Here is a 15870-nt window from a genome sequence, read left to right as displayed (position 1 = left end):
CTAGTGAGCAATCCTCACAGATTGCTGGAGTGCAGGTGTGCCACAGAGACTCACATCTCATTAAAACGTGCATTACCCCCTTCCTGTCTCCCTATCTCCATTCCTACCCAACCCTGCTGTAACCATATGGACCCCATACCGACTCTCATTATACAGCATGAAGTGAATTTATTCCCGGGAAGACAAGGAAGGCCCAGAAGTGTTTGCTTGTTCAGGGTGGCATGTTTATAATCAGATCCAAATCTGGGGGTGGAAAAGGCTGTTATGCTGACTCATTATATCATGTATGATAAGGGGATAATATTTCTTATCACAAATGTGAAAGGTTTTCTATTCCCTGGCAGTAGAGCCACATACAGTAATGACTGAATGAATGCTATCCCAGGGTTAATTCATTTACTAAGTCTGTTACAATATTCTGTAGTGGGAGTTTTTAAGGCGGAAATTCTAGCAACACATGCAGACAACATCTCCTTACTTGCTGCTTATTTTTGACTGAAACTATAGAGCAAATCAACCTATCACAATTGACAGTTCTGCCAGTTTAGCTTTTTTTTTTTTTTTACGTCTATTTTTCTTTTTTTCACTAAATCTATCTTCAACAGTCTTCCTTCCTTCCTTACTTGGATTAGGTAATCAGTGTTCAACAGATCAGTAAAAGTAACAATACCACTATGTAAATTTACTCCATTACAAGTAAAAGTCCTGCATTTAAATAAATATTAACATCAAAATGTACTTAAGGTACCAAAAGTACAAAAAGTACTCATTATGCAGAATGGTCCCTGTCAAAATGATATATATATTATATTATATTACTGGATTATAATCAATGGTGCATTTAAGTCACTTTAATGTTGCAGCTGGTAAAGATGAGCAAATTCTAATTATTTTACATACTGTCAGGTAGCTTAATCTATGATAATATATCATAATTTATTGATTATATTTTGTACTAATCATTAGAGTCTGCAAAGATACCCATAAAACAGTTTAATAATGCTAATCATAATTTCTAGGAGACAGGGCTTGTTGCCTGAGGCTAATGTGTTACTAATACAACATCCTTCCTACCACAGGAACCATGTTACTAAGCTGACAGCTAGTCTATACTTTTTTTGTGAATTTAGTTTTCTTGTTACTGCACTAATTCATTCTTACAAAAAAGTTTCACTATTGTTTTTAGCAAAAATTCCTAAGGTCCAACAGCTGACTTCAACCTTTATTGGTAATGTGTTTAGCTTGCTGCATATAGTAGCTGTGCACCTGAAAGCATAGTGAAGGAAAAGGACCTGAGGAATATTTCATTATACACTGTATTTACATCCACTATTAGTTACAGTATGAGGCTAAATGTTTGTTAAAAGTCTGACCCCAAACCCATAAAACACAAAATATATCAGACATGTTTTACCATTATAAAAAAATATCTAATAATTGAAAGTATATTTGAATACACTTGAAAATGTATATTTGAAAAGAAATTTTGAATGCATTTCTTCTACAGGTACAAATGTATTTACATTTTCATTTTAGACAAACTGCAGTATTCTGAAGGAAATTAAAATGAAATGAATGAAAATACAGAAAACACATATGTAAGCAAGTTGGCTTTCACACATGCACATACATGTACCACTCTCTCCATCCCTCTTCTTTTAATCCATTACACACTCTGAAGTTACATGTCCTGTGAAGCGGGGATGTACCAAAGCACTCTCAGCCCCCAGTCATTAACCCCCTCTCCATCTGCTGACACAACAAAGTGAACAACTGTATAATCAGATGACAAGTGATGGAAAGAAATTAAGCAGGAGGAACGGGGAGGGTGGTGGAGAAGATGTCTTTAGCTTCCCCTAAAAGACAGCACACAGCAGGCAGCTCATCAGGAAATTGGGGTGTCAGCTAGCTGTCAGAGTGCATTGACCTAACAGGGCTAGTTTGCTGGGCAGCTGTCGTTGACATGTCAGTCTTGCTCTCAGCCAATCAATCTTTAGCAGAAAGGGGGGCAGCTAACAGAAAGAGAATTGGGGGATACCTGTCACTTATCACATATTTATTTAAAATAATAATCATTTTATAATGTCATACTATTTAGCTTCACTTTTAAAGAAGAAAAAGAAACTGAACTTCAGACCATTTCACTTGCCATAATTATTACCATATCTGAACTTCAAAATGGCTTTTGCCACGCCATTAATTTCTCAAATAAAAAGTTGACTTTTTTCTCTCTTTGTATTCACCCACCAAACCCTTATGTTGTCTCTGAAGGTCAAGCGCGTGCTTGGGGAAAGTGTGTGTTGGTGCAGCGGAGGAGAACTGCTGCATGTGTTCAGTGCCAGCTCTGTCTGGGTGACCACGAAGCTGCCTATCTCTCCTGTTCCCCTCAGCCTGGGCATGTCAGCTTTCTGGGGCACAGCGGCCTGGCTCCCCAGGGAGAGGATACAAAAGGGGGGGTGGGGGCACGGTGGGAGATGGGTAGGGCATAAATAAAATAACACTTGTGTTTCACCTTGGAGAGGCTGGTTGCCTGTTGTTGTTCTCGTCTATGCAGATTTGAATCCAGAAACGCTCATGAATAATCCTGGGAAATGTGGCATCTTCCCTTGGGTTTACATGTCTTCAGCCCATGGTTTGGTCATTGTTTGGGAGTGCTGCATTGTGAGTGACAAGTTATTGGCAACTTACAATGAAGTACTTGTGATTTGCAATATTTTTCACGGCTGGCAGGGAAGCTTGCTAATTCAATTTCCATGGAAAGCATACAGTAAACAGAGGACATTTGGTAACCAATGGATACAATACATTGCACCTTGCAAATTGAACCAAAAGGTGAAGTAGGCTGTGAGTAAAAAGGAGATACAATGTTCTGGGAAATAAACGTGCTTTCTTGCAGAGAGTTAGATGAGAAGACTGATACCACTACCTCTGCACAGTAAATATGAACTTACAGCTAGAACAGTCTTACCTTACCTCAGCAGAAGGCTTAGCATGAAATACCTAACCGCTGTCATTAGTTCTGCAGGTATTTAGTGGTAAAGCATTGGACATGTCTATCCAATGTCAAGACTTTTTTTAAAAACTAGTAACCTGTGATGTTTGAGGACAATGAAGGGGATCACAAAGGTCAATTGGCTTTATCCTCTGGAGTCCTTGAATATTTCATGGCAAGCAATCCAGTAGTTTTTGAGATATTTCAGTCTGGACTGAAGTTGTGAAGTACAGGAGCCGTACAAGTTACTATTAGACCAATCAGGCATCAGTAGTGGCTGGACCTGGGGAATGCCAGTCAACACACATTTACAGTTTAAGCCAGTGCCATCTGGATAATAGTTTGGTATGTGCGGTGTCTCTACAATATTTTTTTCTGAATGAAAACTGTTAAACATTTGGTATCCACTTTCAATATTCTAAAAACACAGATAATTTACATTCTTTAAGTTACTGTCAGCATTCTCTGAGCTTTTATTTTCTTCAAATCATCAAGCTTTTGTTTTCCAGTGAACACATGCAGTGTATACAGTAGTGGTGGATGTGGGCTGCACAGACAGTTGTAAACTGACTGTTAATCAGGCTGACTGTTAAATATTGATGTAGAAAATATAAGAATTGATTTAAGAAACAGGTTCATCTTCTCCAAATGACTTTGGAACTGCTAGACTTCATGTTTTTATAAATTAAACTGGGAATACTGTGGCAGAGCACTGGGCTGGCTGGGTCACAAAAGAGATTTTGACATACTCTGTCTAAACCAAGCCATACAAGTTTAATGTTATGTGTTGCCCAGGGCTGCCATGTATAATTAAAGGGTTTCTGTGGGCTTTCCCCCCTGCAACGCCTGGTAGACAGATAGGGAATTAGGTGAGAAAAGTGTTTTTGAATCACTCTCAAAGATGAAAATATGTGCTAATATGAAGACTAAATGTGTTATGAAAATGGATCCCTTATGAGATGTGAAATAAAATCCAACTGCTACAGCTAAAGTTTGTATACAGGCTTGGCCAGGTATGCAATTTATCACCTTCATCCCCTACACCAGTGCTACAGATACAGCATACATACACACAGACAGATCAATCCAGTGTGTGTATAGTAGTAGTTTCAAGAAGTACACTCTTCGTCAAGTGTCAGACCCTGCACTATAGTATAGTAAGTATGTCAGAGTAGCAGTAATGACCTTGATGATTCTGCCACTCGGCAAAATCCAGTGATGATGGGGCCATTCCAGCACATCAATTATGAGAAGCGTTTGTTGAGGTAATGTGCTGCACGCAAGGCAATGGGCAGGGGTGGACAGGACCTGCTGCACTATTCATGTTACCATCTGCTCCCTTTCAGAAAGTCTTGCTCCACAGGCCTGCAGGCTCTGGAACCAGGCCGTGGGCTGCATCCCTGGTCCAATTCCTCCAGCAGTGCTTGGAGCCACTGCACAAACATGTGATTTAAACCAGCCAGGGCTGCTGCCCTCACTGTTTTGGTCTCAGCTATACCACCATGCACAATACAAACATCTAGGCAGAGCACCTGTGCAATTGAAAATCTGTTGGAATGGGGGAGAGAATGTAAGGGAGCAAACATAAGCAGCAGGGGACTTCCACAGCAATAACAGAGATCAATAAAGAAAGCACAAGGGTGACGGCTGAAAGGGGTCATCACATAAGATCCCAAAGCCAACACATGAAATATAGATGCTGCTGAAATAGAGAGGATTTCTGTTTGGAACAAATTTTCAAAGACCAAATGTGTATTATGTTTTCAGTCTTTTCGACTGGTGTTACATCCTATGTTAAGACACTTCTATTGGCAACATGACTCAGGAGACTGTTGACCCACTGCCCAATTTGTCTTTGAGGTGATCAAGACCTGGCAATGGCCTAATTGAAAGCCTTAGTTTGCACTTCTCTGAGTGTGTTTGTAAAGTAAATCCATGCTCTGATTAAATGTAATATCCATGGTGAATATCTATGAGAGGGGGGTTTGTAATCTGATGGAGGCATCTTATCAGTATGCAAATTGAACAGCTCACTTTGCTCATTATATTAAATGAGCCGCGACTGAATGAGTTTGTCTCAATTATTTCAAAGTTTTGCAGGGCGCCTGTTTCACATAGTGGTATTTTAGCTTCATATTAGTCTGGGTATAAGATTCAGAGCTAAGTAGGGGCTTTTCATACTCTACATTTAGGATGCCTGGAGTACAGACCACACATACACACATGCACACACCAGACTAAATATTGGCCACCCTGTGGGGTGTCAGCCATAAAAGATGACTTAGCCAGGCAATGATACCATTAAAGACTAAGCAGAGAAATGTATGAGGACACAAAAGGCCAACCTTCACGTAGCTCTGTGTGCTGCTGTATAATCTGTTAGTGGGGGGTATGAATAAGCTCACTGCAAGGACAGCAAAGGTGTTGGAAAAGGGTAACTGTGACACAGACCAATGTATTAATATGTCAACGCAATTTCATGCTATTTTCTATTCTCTGTAATACGGGTAAATTGCACATTTAATTTGGTATAATGACTATACTGTACTGTATGTAAAGAGAGCAAGAAGGTTCAAACCCAGGGCTTTTCTGTGTGGAGTTTGCCTGTTCTCCTTGTGCCTGCCTGGGTTTTTGTGTTATACGCCATTTGCAGAACCATGTGCAAATGTATGCAAGATGCATGAATATGTGACTAACTGTGAGACACCTTACAAATAATAATAAATATAATTCAAACAATAGAAATAAGCTAAGACAACTGTCACACACAAAAAGAATAGGAATTATATCCCGTTAAGATGCATACAAAGGCATCAGTTTCCAAAACTATCTAAAATTAAGTTTTAAAAAACATTATATGAGAAGCCTCCGCCTTCACTTTCTGAAAACAGAATATCTCAGAAGTGCTTGTCCTAATGATTAGGATATCTTAATCTTATTCATGTCCAATGTTAATACCATGTTTCAATCATCAACAATACACATTATCAATATGCAACAGACACATTTAGTCATGAAATCAAATAAATCCACCTGGAACCCTCTGCGTCACACAACTTGCTGTTGTATGTCTGAACAATATTAGAGAATTGTCTTTATGGATAGCGAATAAAATGTGGCTGACTCTAATACATATACAAACACAGACCTAGAAACATTTTTTCTCTGCTACAATCATCTAGACATGTTGAATGTGAATTCACAAAATGTTCTAAATTATCTTTCAAAGTGCTCATATTCAGCCTACTTGTATGTATAATATACAAGTTGCCATAGCATGTTGTCATGGTGAAGGTGCCACTACACAGCGATGTGAACTGACAGCTCTAAGGTGAGGAAGCTGGAAGCTTGACAGGATTTCCCAGTGACCAGTGACCGGTCAAGAGCTTGGGATCAATACCCCTCTGCACTGAGGACTTTTCTAGAATGATCAGTTAAACAAATTTGATGTTTATATCATAGAGGTAAAAATGGACTGCTTACATTAATGAATACTAATGCAGGGTCTGTATCAACTGGGAACCTCTTTTACACTGTCATTGACATTACATATAATTCAAGTTCAAATTTTAATTCAAATTAAATATCAGCCGGTAATTCTTTTAGCATCTGGAGTAATTCTGCATTGAATTTCAAGCAGTTATGAAATAAATTTCACAGAGAGTAAAGTGTCTCAGACCTTTCTAATCTGGTTTGGTATAAACCTATGTTTCATAGTTCTTGCTTCAATACTGCCCCCATGTGATAAGAAGCTGAACATTACCCAGGTACCAAACTACTGAAAGGAATTATAAGAGGTTGTGGTCATAAGTGCTGCAAAAGTCATCCACACAAAGTTGTAAGTTTAGGATTCAGCACCCTAGATAACATTATTCAAATGTAATAAAGCCATCTTAAGCCAACTTTGTTCTTGTTGAATCTATGGTCAAACAAAGAGGAATACATTTACACTGTAATTTAGCTGACAATGTTAAAAATCTCCCTTCCTTGTCTTAATCAGAGCACAGTGTGAGCCTCACCTACGCTGTCTTTTTTGACTTTCACGGAGCCATGTGAGATAGAGCTGAATAGATCCAAAACTCAGTTGCTTCATCTTTAAGTTGATGACTGTCTTTCTCCTTGGATGATGTGACAGGCAGGTCTGGTGCACCATATGAAATATGAAACAGGATGGGGACACCGTTGACAGCCATGTCACAAAGCATCAGTGAGGATGACAGGACCAAAGACCCTGCTCTGCTACACTGACATCTCTGCAGCTAATCGGAAGGTACAGGCCTTCACAGCTGCCGGACCAAAAGATGGAGAGAGGGTCAATAATTTAGCAGTTGCAATATGTTGAGGCTAGTCCAGCGTTAAGGTCTCCTTCCATCCTTCTCCTGCACTCTCTGTCATTTTGACTTGTTCTCTTGCACATGTGGTGAACAAAGATTCATCACCTGCCATGTACTATTTTAAATTAAACAGCAATTCTCAATTTCAGAGGACTGCAGTGCCTGAGATACTTCCAGATGTGAGAAGAATGCAGGTTTACAGTATAACCTATACATGGACGATTTAATTTACACAGAGCAGTTTATACCTCTATCTGTTGTGATTCACATAACAAACCGTGTGACCTGCCAGTGTTTACACCATCCTTACTGAGTAAATAAGACTCTCTTTCATTCATTGTTATGTCCTTACTCTTTCAATGAAGCATCTTAGAAACACTCAAGTTTTCTCCCACTTGTGGGTCACATTGCCATGACAACTGAGATGAGATGAGCATTCTGGCAGGCATCACCTTTGCTATCTCGCCTCTGGTGGCTGGCACTCCAGTGTCACCAGTCCAGAGCTGCTGATGGGGGGCTCAGTAGGTGGGCTGGTGAAGGTCAAGACAGGGAGAAAGAAAGGGTGACGGGATAGGAAGATGGGCAGAGTGAGGGAGAAAGTAAAGATGGAGATTCGGCTCATTGGCCCTCTGGGCCCCTACGATGCCCTAATGACGGATGCCAGCGCTGCACTCAGGTGAAACTGAAGTGGCTGCAGTGTGATGGCAAGGAGTCATCCCAGTGGAGGAGAAGAATACACAATGCAGCAATGAAGGACATTTGCAGGCGTCATAGTTTTTGTTCTGGACACTCACTGCCTGTATAGCTGTCTGAGAAAACAGCTGTTGAAGAGAAATTTTAAAAACCCTCAATAAGATAATTAAACCATTTAATTGTCATTCATGCATCAATTGACTAGTTGATCAATCCCACCCCCATGACTGTCCAATCACAGCTTAGCAACCTTAACTAAGAACAGAAGGCCAGCGAACCTTTAGACTTCTCCACATGTTGAAGTGGTATGTGTGGATGTCCAATAAATGTCTAATAAAAGCAATACTCTGGGCTGAATGAAGGAAGGAGGGAATGGATTAAACAGTCGGTTGTCTGCCCTAACATATTCTGCAAATGTTAGCATGTCCAACTTGCTTACTACCTACAATACTTATCTAGCATTCTAGCAGTCCACAGCTTTTCTAAAAAATCTGTTGAGAAACAAATGGCTTTCAGTTCTATCAATCTGCAAGTTTAAAGTAAACAAAAAATCAATGGCAAAAATATTTTACAGCAAAAAGATCAAATTCTTCATTGATGTTGAAAGATAAGATTTATTTAAAATCATGGAGAATGTGTTTACAACTTGGATTCGGCATGGATAGCAACAAAGGGGTCCTCATCTCTGTTGCTGATCCTGAAGTGGGCACGACCATCACCTCCAACGTGGATCTGCTTCCCAGTGCATCTGTTTCCTTCCTTCTGGCCAGAGATAACGTCACAGTAGGTGCCACCGGGCATGCCAGTGTTCAGGGTCACATCCAGGTCCCTGAGGGGGAAGACGAGATACATGTTGTTTTGTGTGTCTATCTTTTCTTCTTATTTTGTGGTTTTACTTTCTGTTGTGTTGTATATAAGTATATACATATATCTGCTTCCAGTTCTCATCATGTGTTTAATGTGAAATATTACTTGATTTGAAGGAGTGAATTTAGTATTCCATACTAAGTAAATAGTCCTTACCAGTCATCATTGTTGAAGACGATGAAGCCACGATTACCACGTCCAAAGGCAACCTGGTTGCTCTGGTTGTCCCACCAGTTGGAGTGAGGCTGTCCGTTAACCACGTTACGGAAAATGACCATGTTCCTAAAGGGGAGATGATAAAAAGTATCACTGATTGATCTGGGTTTCTTGTAATGACTGTAAAATATGATGAAACTGAACGTAAGAAAATTATACGTACTAGAAAGTTCACCTTAGAGACCATTGTGTGTCTCACTTCCAGATCATTATCTTTAAAGACGTTTTCGTTTGTAAAAGAAAGTAATGAAAGACAATTCCAGTGAAAATTGATGTAGCAAGATGTGTTGTTTTCTGAGGACTCACTTGATCTGACGCCATCTGTGCTCACACACCCATCCATCTCCACAAGTCTGGTCAGGGTTGATGGGAACAGACTTGGTGGATCCGTCAGCATGGCTGGGAGGACCCACCCAGTCATTCTGATCCTACAAGATAATGATGGATAAACAGTTGTAATAAAAATGTTCCAGATATCTACTTTACATTGCATTTTAAGATTAATCCTACTTAACATACCTTTCCATTCACAAAGTGGCGGTCCCAGCGGTAGCTAGACATCACCCTGGCTACTCCATAAGGGTGGGCCAGCATGTAGCCAACGGCCATCTTGTGAAGCCTGGAGTCCCAGAAGGAAATAATTGATGCACCACCAGCACCGTGGCCCCTCTGGTTGTCATGGTTATCAATGAAGACAAGAGCATCACGGTCGGCCATGAAACCCCAACCCTCTCCCCAATTCCTGGAGACAAGGATACAGTTTTAATAATGAGGAGTTCACTTCTAAAACCCCCAAGTTTGGACAAAATATTAAAAAGATCCAAAGTATTTCATTCAGAAACTCTAAAATGCACCAGTTCTAGTTAATGATCATTTATGAATAATTCTGTTTAACATTTTGTCCCTAGAAACTTCAGCAAGTAATAACCTATTTGTCTAATCCTACAATTTATGCAGCAAATGGGATTGTAGCAATGACACGGTTAAATAACCTTTTCTGATATTTCTATTTAAAATATGCTTCAGGCACATCAGCAGAAACATGCATACCTGGTGTAACACAGTTTCTCACCATGCCATCTTCTGAAGACAGTTCCCAGTTTGGCACCATATTTGAACTCAGTTACCCTTCCCAGATGGACGTACTCTCTGGATGAGATGGGCTCACCTCCCAGATCAATAACCTAGAGGTAAAACAGCGCATATTTAATTTCATCTGTGCTGTGTAATGCAGGAATGGTTTATATTTATTGTAGCTTATCAGTGATTTGTGATTTGACAATAAATGGTAGAAACAAATAAGCTTTTTGGTTCTGTAGTATGGAGAACCATGTTTGTGCTGTTAAACACGCACATCTTTTTAGTGAAGACAGAGCACACTATTATTTTTTAGATCACAGGCTGTTTTTGTAGTTTACTACCTTTAAGTTAGTTATATTATTGCATTGAATCACATGTGCTGTTTGGGTACATTGTATCACATGTGCTACTCATTTGCTTGTCAGCTAATAATGACTTGTTTTATATCAACATCTGCTCCCAGAGTGCTTGTGTTTGTGTTTGCCATCTTGATTTCTTTGCTTGTTTTCCCACGGCTCTGCTGACGGCTGCTTTGTGTTATCAGTCATGAATATTGGACACGTGGGCAGTTAGTACTTCTCCAATCACATGCTTCCATGCAGATTACAGCTGGGGTTTGGCCAATCATGCAATTGAATGCAAATTCATTTTTCTGGCATCGTTCAAATCAAGACAAATACATTCATCCAGGCTTTTGGTTCATAAGTTATTCCGGCAAAACACACAACTATCAAATCTAGAGGTACACATCACATATATGCCTGCAGTCTATATTAGTTCTACAGTATAGGTACGTAATGGAAGTTGATGGTTGTAAGCTGGCTGATATTTTTTCCTTCTGTCTTTTTGAAATATTAAATCATTCCTGTGTGAAAATAGACTTGAGTTTCTAAAAACACCTCTTGGTAGATAAAGGGTCTGGAGCCAGCAGGGAACCACTTGGTGCTGAGGTTGCGCAGGCGACCATAGACAACTGCCAGGTCGCCAGGCCACATGTGCTTGCAGGCATCCACTCTGAATCCAGCCACACCCATGTCAACCAGCTTGTTCATGTATTCTGCCACCTTGCCCCTAACGTAATCTTTCTCCAGGGCGAGGTCCAACAGACTGACCAGACGGCAGTCACGAACCTGAAACAGTGAATATTCATAGAATTACACATGTTTCAAAGCTCCTTCTACTAATATAATCATTCAAATGTACCTCATCAATACATAGTTTTTATTCATAACTGTTGCTAGTGTTAAGCTGATTGCCCATAGTCTTTATATTCAGAGCTGAGCCTCTGACTGTGTGTTATGGATCCTTGAATGGAGCGAAAAGGTACTGTGAATTGTAAATGTTAAGTGAGGAAAATGACATTGTTCTGACAATGTTCATCAGTGACATGCATTACCTGATAGGCATCACCATAATTCTCAATGTCACCACTACCAGTCCTGCATTTGTGATCATTGAAGTCCCAGGCAGAATAGGGGACACTGGGGAAGTCCCTTTTGCCTGCATTGAACCAGCTTCCACATGAGGAGTGGGTTCCCTCTCCACCCCCAGCTCCACACATGTGGTTGATGACAGCATCCACATAGATGTTGACCTGTTGGGAGTATGACAAATCAGTATTTCTCTTCTATCCTTTGTTATTGTCACCTTGTCCTTGTCTCCTTTACTTTGCACATTTAAGTTCATTCTCAGCTCGTAGCAGGCAGAGCAGCACTGATGGTTGGTTTGCAGTAATGGTGGCCCAAGAACTCAAACATATGACGGTTCAAAGCAGCAGCTAAATGCCTCACATAAACATGTGAGTGATAGTTCTCCAAGGCAGAGTCATCAGTTTGTTTAATTGTTGGTCTTTATCCAAAGATATCTTTTGTTTTTTGGGGCTTTTTTGTGCTGTATCTGGTAAGAATTTGTTGTCTTGTACAGGGCTATAGATTTACGAGGTACTGTCAAACGCAGAAGAACAGTGCTCCTAATGTGTTGCACTAAATCACTGTTGTAATGTAGTTTACCCCGACATTGTTGCATCTGGTGATCATGTTTCTCAGCTCGTTCTCACTGCCAGATCTGGAGCACAGGTTGTAGCTGATTGGCTGGTATCTCTGCCACCAGGGCCTCCAGGGACTGTTCAGCACAATGTGCTCACTTGGAGGGGAGATCTGAGCAACACAGGAAAAATATTGCAGTAATAATCAGTTTTAACAGAAGAATTGTCTGCAGACGGAAGATCGTTGCTAACTAGGGTTATAGTGAGCGTACAACAGTTGTTAAAAGGCTACTACACCAATCTTACACATGATATTTGGTTTAATCATCACGAGAAGTACTACTCAGCCTGTGGAAACAGTGGCTATGGAGGTACCTACAAACTGGATATGTGGGGTTTGAAAGTCATGGGCATTTAGGACTGATCCATCCATCCACCCATTATCTATTCCACTTATCCGTTAAGGGTCATGGGGGGGCTGGAGCCTATCCCAGCTGATATTGGGCAAGAGGCAGGGTACACCCTGTACAGACATTTAGGACTCATGTGGGGTCTAATAAAAGATGCTACAGCAGTGTATTATAGAAAATGTAGAATCAAGTTTTTGGAGCTTTATTTATCCTAAAAAGAATATCTTCTTTCTAATGCTTCAATTTTTACCATTCTTTTACAACCTGTAACCCATTAAGTTTCAGTGGAAGTGGAGAAGATACTGAGGCTTTATTACTCTACTTATAAGACAAAGTTTGTAATTTGTATTTTTATTTTAGGTTTTTTAAACAGACAAGACTTATGTCCTTTATTTTTTCAAATTAAAATAATTTATGTTTGAAATGAGCCATTCTTCATATACAGAAAGTAAAACAAATTAAAAGCAATAAAAAACTTCTCTGTGTAAAACCAGCTGGAATCACCTGTTACCTCTTAATATTTGCTTCTCTGCTTCATACATATTTCTTAAAAGAAATCACAATCGCTGGTGGGTAATTACTCTAATGTATACAATACATTATATCTACACATTAAATTTTCACTCCCTTGTTTTTATGGCCCTCTGTAGCAATCTTTGTGCAAACTGCCTGGTGCATCATCAACATGCAGCCTGATTACTGTTTACTGATTTACTGTGAAATAGAAAATGAAGGGATTGTCCCCCTTCCTTAGAACTAGAATATGTTACACCACACATACCTGAACTCCACCAAAGCCATTGGGACCCAAAAAGCGCTCACACTCAGCAGCGATGTCGGCCCAGCGCCATTCAAACAGTTGGACAATGGTTGTCCTTCCGTACCTGATGTGAGGGTTGTGCTGGGCGAGGCTGAGCCCAAACAGAGCCACCAGAATCAACAACTTCATTTTCCTGGATGAATGAGAAAACCACTCTCCTGCAGTGTCACCATTAGTATTTATACTCCATTTTTTCTCTCATGGACCAATCAGAGGCTGGCAAATATCAACATGGATATTAAACAGGTGCTTCTTTATCAAGGTTTCCTACCATCTACCTTCCAAAACAAGCAGAAGAAAAAATAGTTCCAAGGCATGTAGACAACTGAGAAATGAGAGATGTGCCAAAGATCCCAATGCTCTCTAATGCATCGTTTGAAATGGTGGTGACAAATTTTTTCACTGACTTTTATCCTTTGTACAGGTCAAAACAAACAAACTACAAACTACTCAGCAACAACACCAGCCAACAAAATCATTTTTCTATCTATTAATATTATCTTGCACAGGTACAAATATGAAGATGCTCTTACCACTCAGACAGAACATGACTGTATAGTTTTATCCTGCTTCAGTATCTATTCACTTAGTTCAATGATGTTGCAACAGGCAGTTTGAACTGACTCTCAGATCCAAGGCTTTGATTTGGAACAAGAGTCTATTTTGGGCTAAGCAAATAAAGAGCTGAGGCAGGTAAACTCTGTGTGAGTTTTTCTTTTTTCTTTTTTGATGTGATGTGTGTGTGTATTTTGTGGTGGGTTATGGCTGTGGGAAACTAAGCACAGACATCAACATTTACTTTTCCACATGTTTGAAATTTATTCAAATGCGTTTATGTAATGGAGTGACTCTCCTTGACATGAATTTGGCAGTTAGCCCTTAAATGTTGAGTAACCCTGGCTATAGTGAGGTCATATGACTGTGCTGTGTCCAGTAGGAAAATAGCAAGCTGTCCTTATTTCACACCCCTTTGGATTAATCCTGAATTCATACGTTTTACTGTTTTTAAAGATATTTTCATTCAAGCATCAGTCAGATGTATGGAAATAATATTCTTGGCAACTTAAGGTCTGTTTAATAGTTCTTGATTTCATCTCAAGAGTTTTAGATACAGTTACTGATTTTATCCAAAAGGCATTGGCAGTTAGAAAATATGCCAAGTCCCTAGTGTTACTATCCACTTTCATTCAGATATTCAGATATGCTTAAGAGAGCAAGGTTGGAGGTCAGATAGAGTATTTACATGTACTAAACGGGCCCTGACAAAACACAAGCATTTCCCTCTTATGGGCTTCAATCTGACATGCTGCTTAGTAATGTGGGTTAAGGGTCATGCTGCCAGTGTGCCAACTCAGGAGAGAAATGTCTGGTAGTGCTATACATACTTACTCCATGGCATGTACATGTGCCTTTTTTTTTTTTGGAGTAAAAGTAGTCTTGCTTAAGTAAGTTCCAAATCACTGCTTTTATGATTTGATTACATTCATTGCTTCTTTTATTCATTTATCTACATGCATTAATGTAAGTCCCTTTAAGAGGCAGGTGGTCTGCTGGGGCTTGGTTATCTTACTACCACGCCCCTCGTGGTTGTGTTCATGTGGCTAAGCCTTAAACTACAGCGGGAGATTTCGATGAAACAAAATATCCAACGCCACACTTTTTCCACTGTCCACTTTCAAACAGCGCAGTAGACTGACCACCGCACAGAGTGCAGCGAGCTCCGGCTGTAAAGGCTGGTCTAAGGTCAGAACATCAGAGAAACGTGCTGGCACTGAACTGACAGAGAGCAGTAAGTTTGTCTGTTATGGATACATGTAGCACTATCGGTACACAATATACAGTGTATCGTGCTCCAAAACTACCACTACTACTGCTTTCTGTCGTGTAAACGCACGGGGTGACTGTGTGCGGTTGTGCAATGGTATCAACCACGAACCGATGAGGACAGACAGTTTATGCACATTGTGCAAAGCTTCTTTAATTTTTTGTATACATGGTTAATGAAACTTTTCAACCACAGATGATTCTCCCCAGGTTAAGGTGAACACAATTGTTTTCAGTGGGCAGTTTATGATGAAACACCAGATTATATCCTCAGCAGCCAAATAGGCTTTCTGATATCTGACATTTCCGTTCAGATTGACAGATAGATAGATAGATAGATAGATAGATAGATAGATAGATAGATAGATAGATAGATAGATAGATAGATAGATAGATAGATAGACACTGATTTGATCCTTGGCTGTATGTGATGAGAACTGGAGCTTACTGTGACTTCTATACTGGAAAAGTATAATCATGCATCGTCAGTGTGATATATGATTTAGACACACCAGCTACCCACCATTCAATTTTCTGAAGACTGTTCCCAGTTTGGCAAGGTATTTGAACTAAGTTGCCCTTAAAAAGGGCTTTACTTATTGCTGTACTTACTCCAACACTTAAGTAAAAAAAGAAGGGCATCATTCAAG

General features: G+C 39.9%; 1 protein-coding gene across 1 annotated transcript; it reads right to left on the bottom strand.

The window, feature by feature from the left end:
• Positions 1–8613: 8613 nt before the first annotated feature.
• Positions 8614–13561, bottom strand: LOC108884212 (alpha-amylase). The gene is made up of 9 exons (XM_018677959.2): positions 13358–13561; positions 12192–12338; positions 11579–11776; positions 11082–11312; positions 10153–10286; positions 9622–9844; positions 9409–9530; positions 9043–9168; positions 8614–8848 (listed from the first exon to the last, which is right to left on the bottom strand). Exons 1-9 carry the CDS (start codon positions 13523–13525, stop codon positions 8659–8661), a joined length of 1539 nt encoding a protein of 512 aa, XP_018533475.2. The 5' UTR covers positions 13526–13561; the 3' UTR covers positions 8614–8658.
• Positions 13562–15870: the final 2309 nt, after the last annotated feature.

This window comes from Lates calcarifer, linkage group LG4, assembly GCF_001640805.2.
Source record: "Lates calcarifer isolate ASB-BC8 linkage group LG4, TLL_Latcal_v3, whole genome shotgun sequence".
NCBI lineage: Eukaryota > Metazoa > Chordata > Actinopteri > Centropomidae > Lates > Lates calcarifer.
This window is presented reverse-complemented; position numbering and strand designations above follow the sequence as displayed.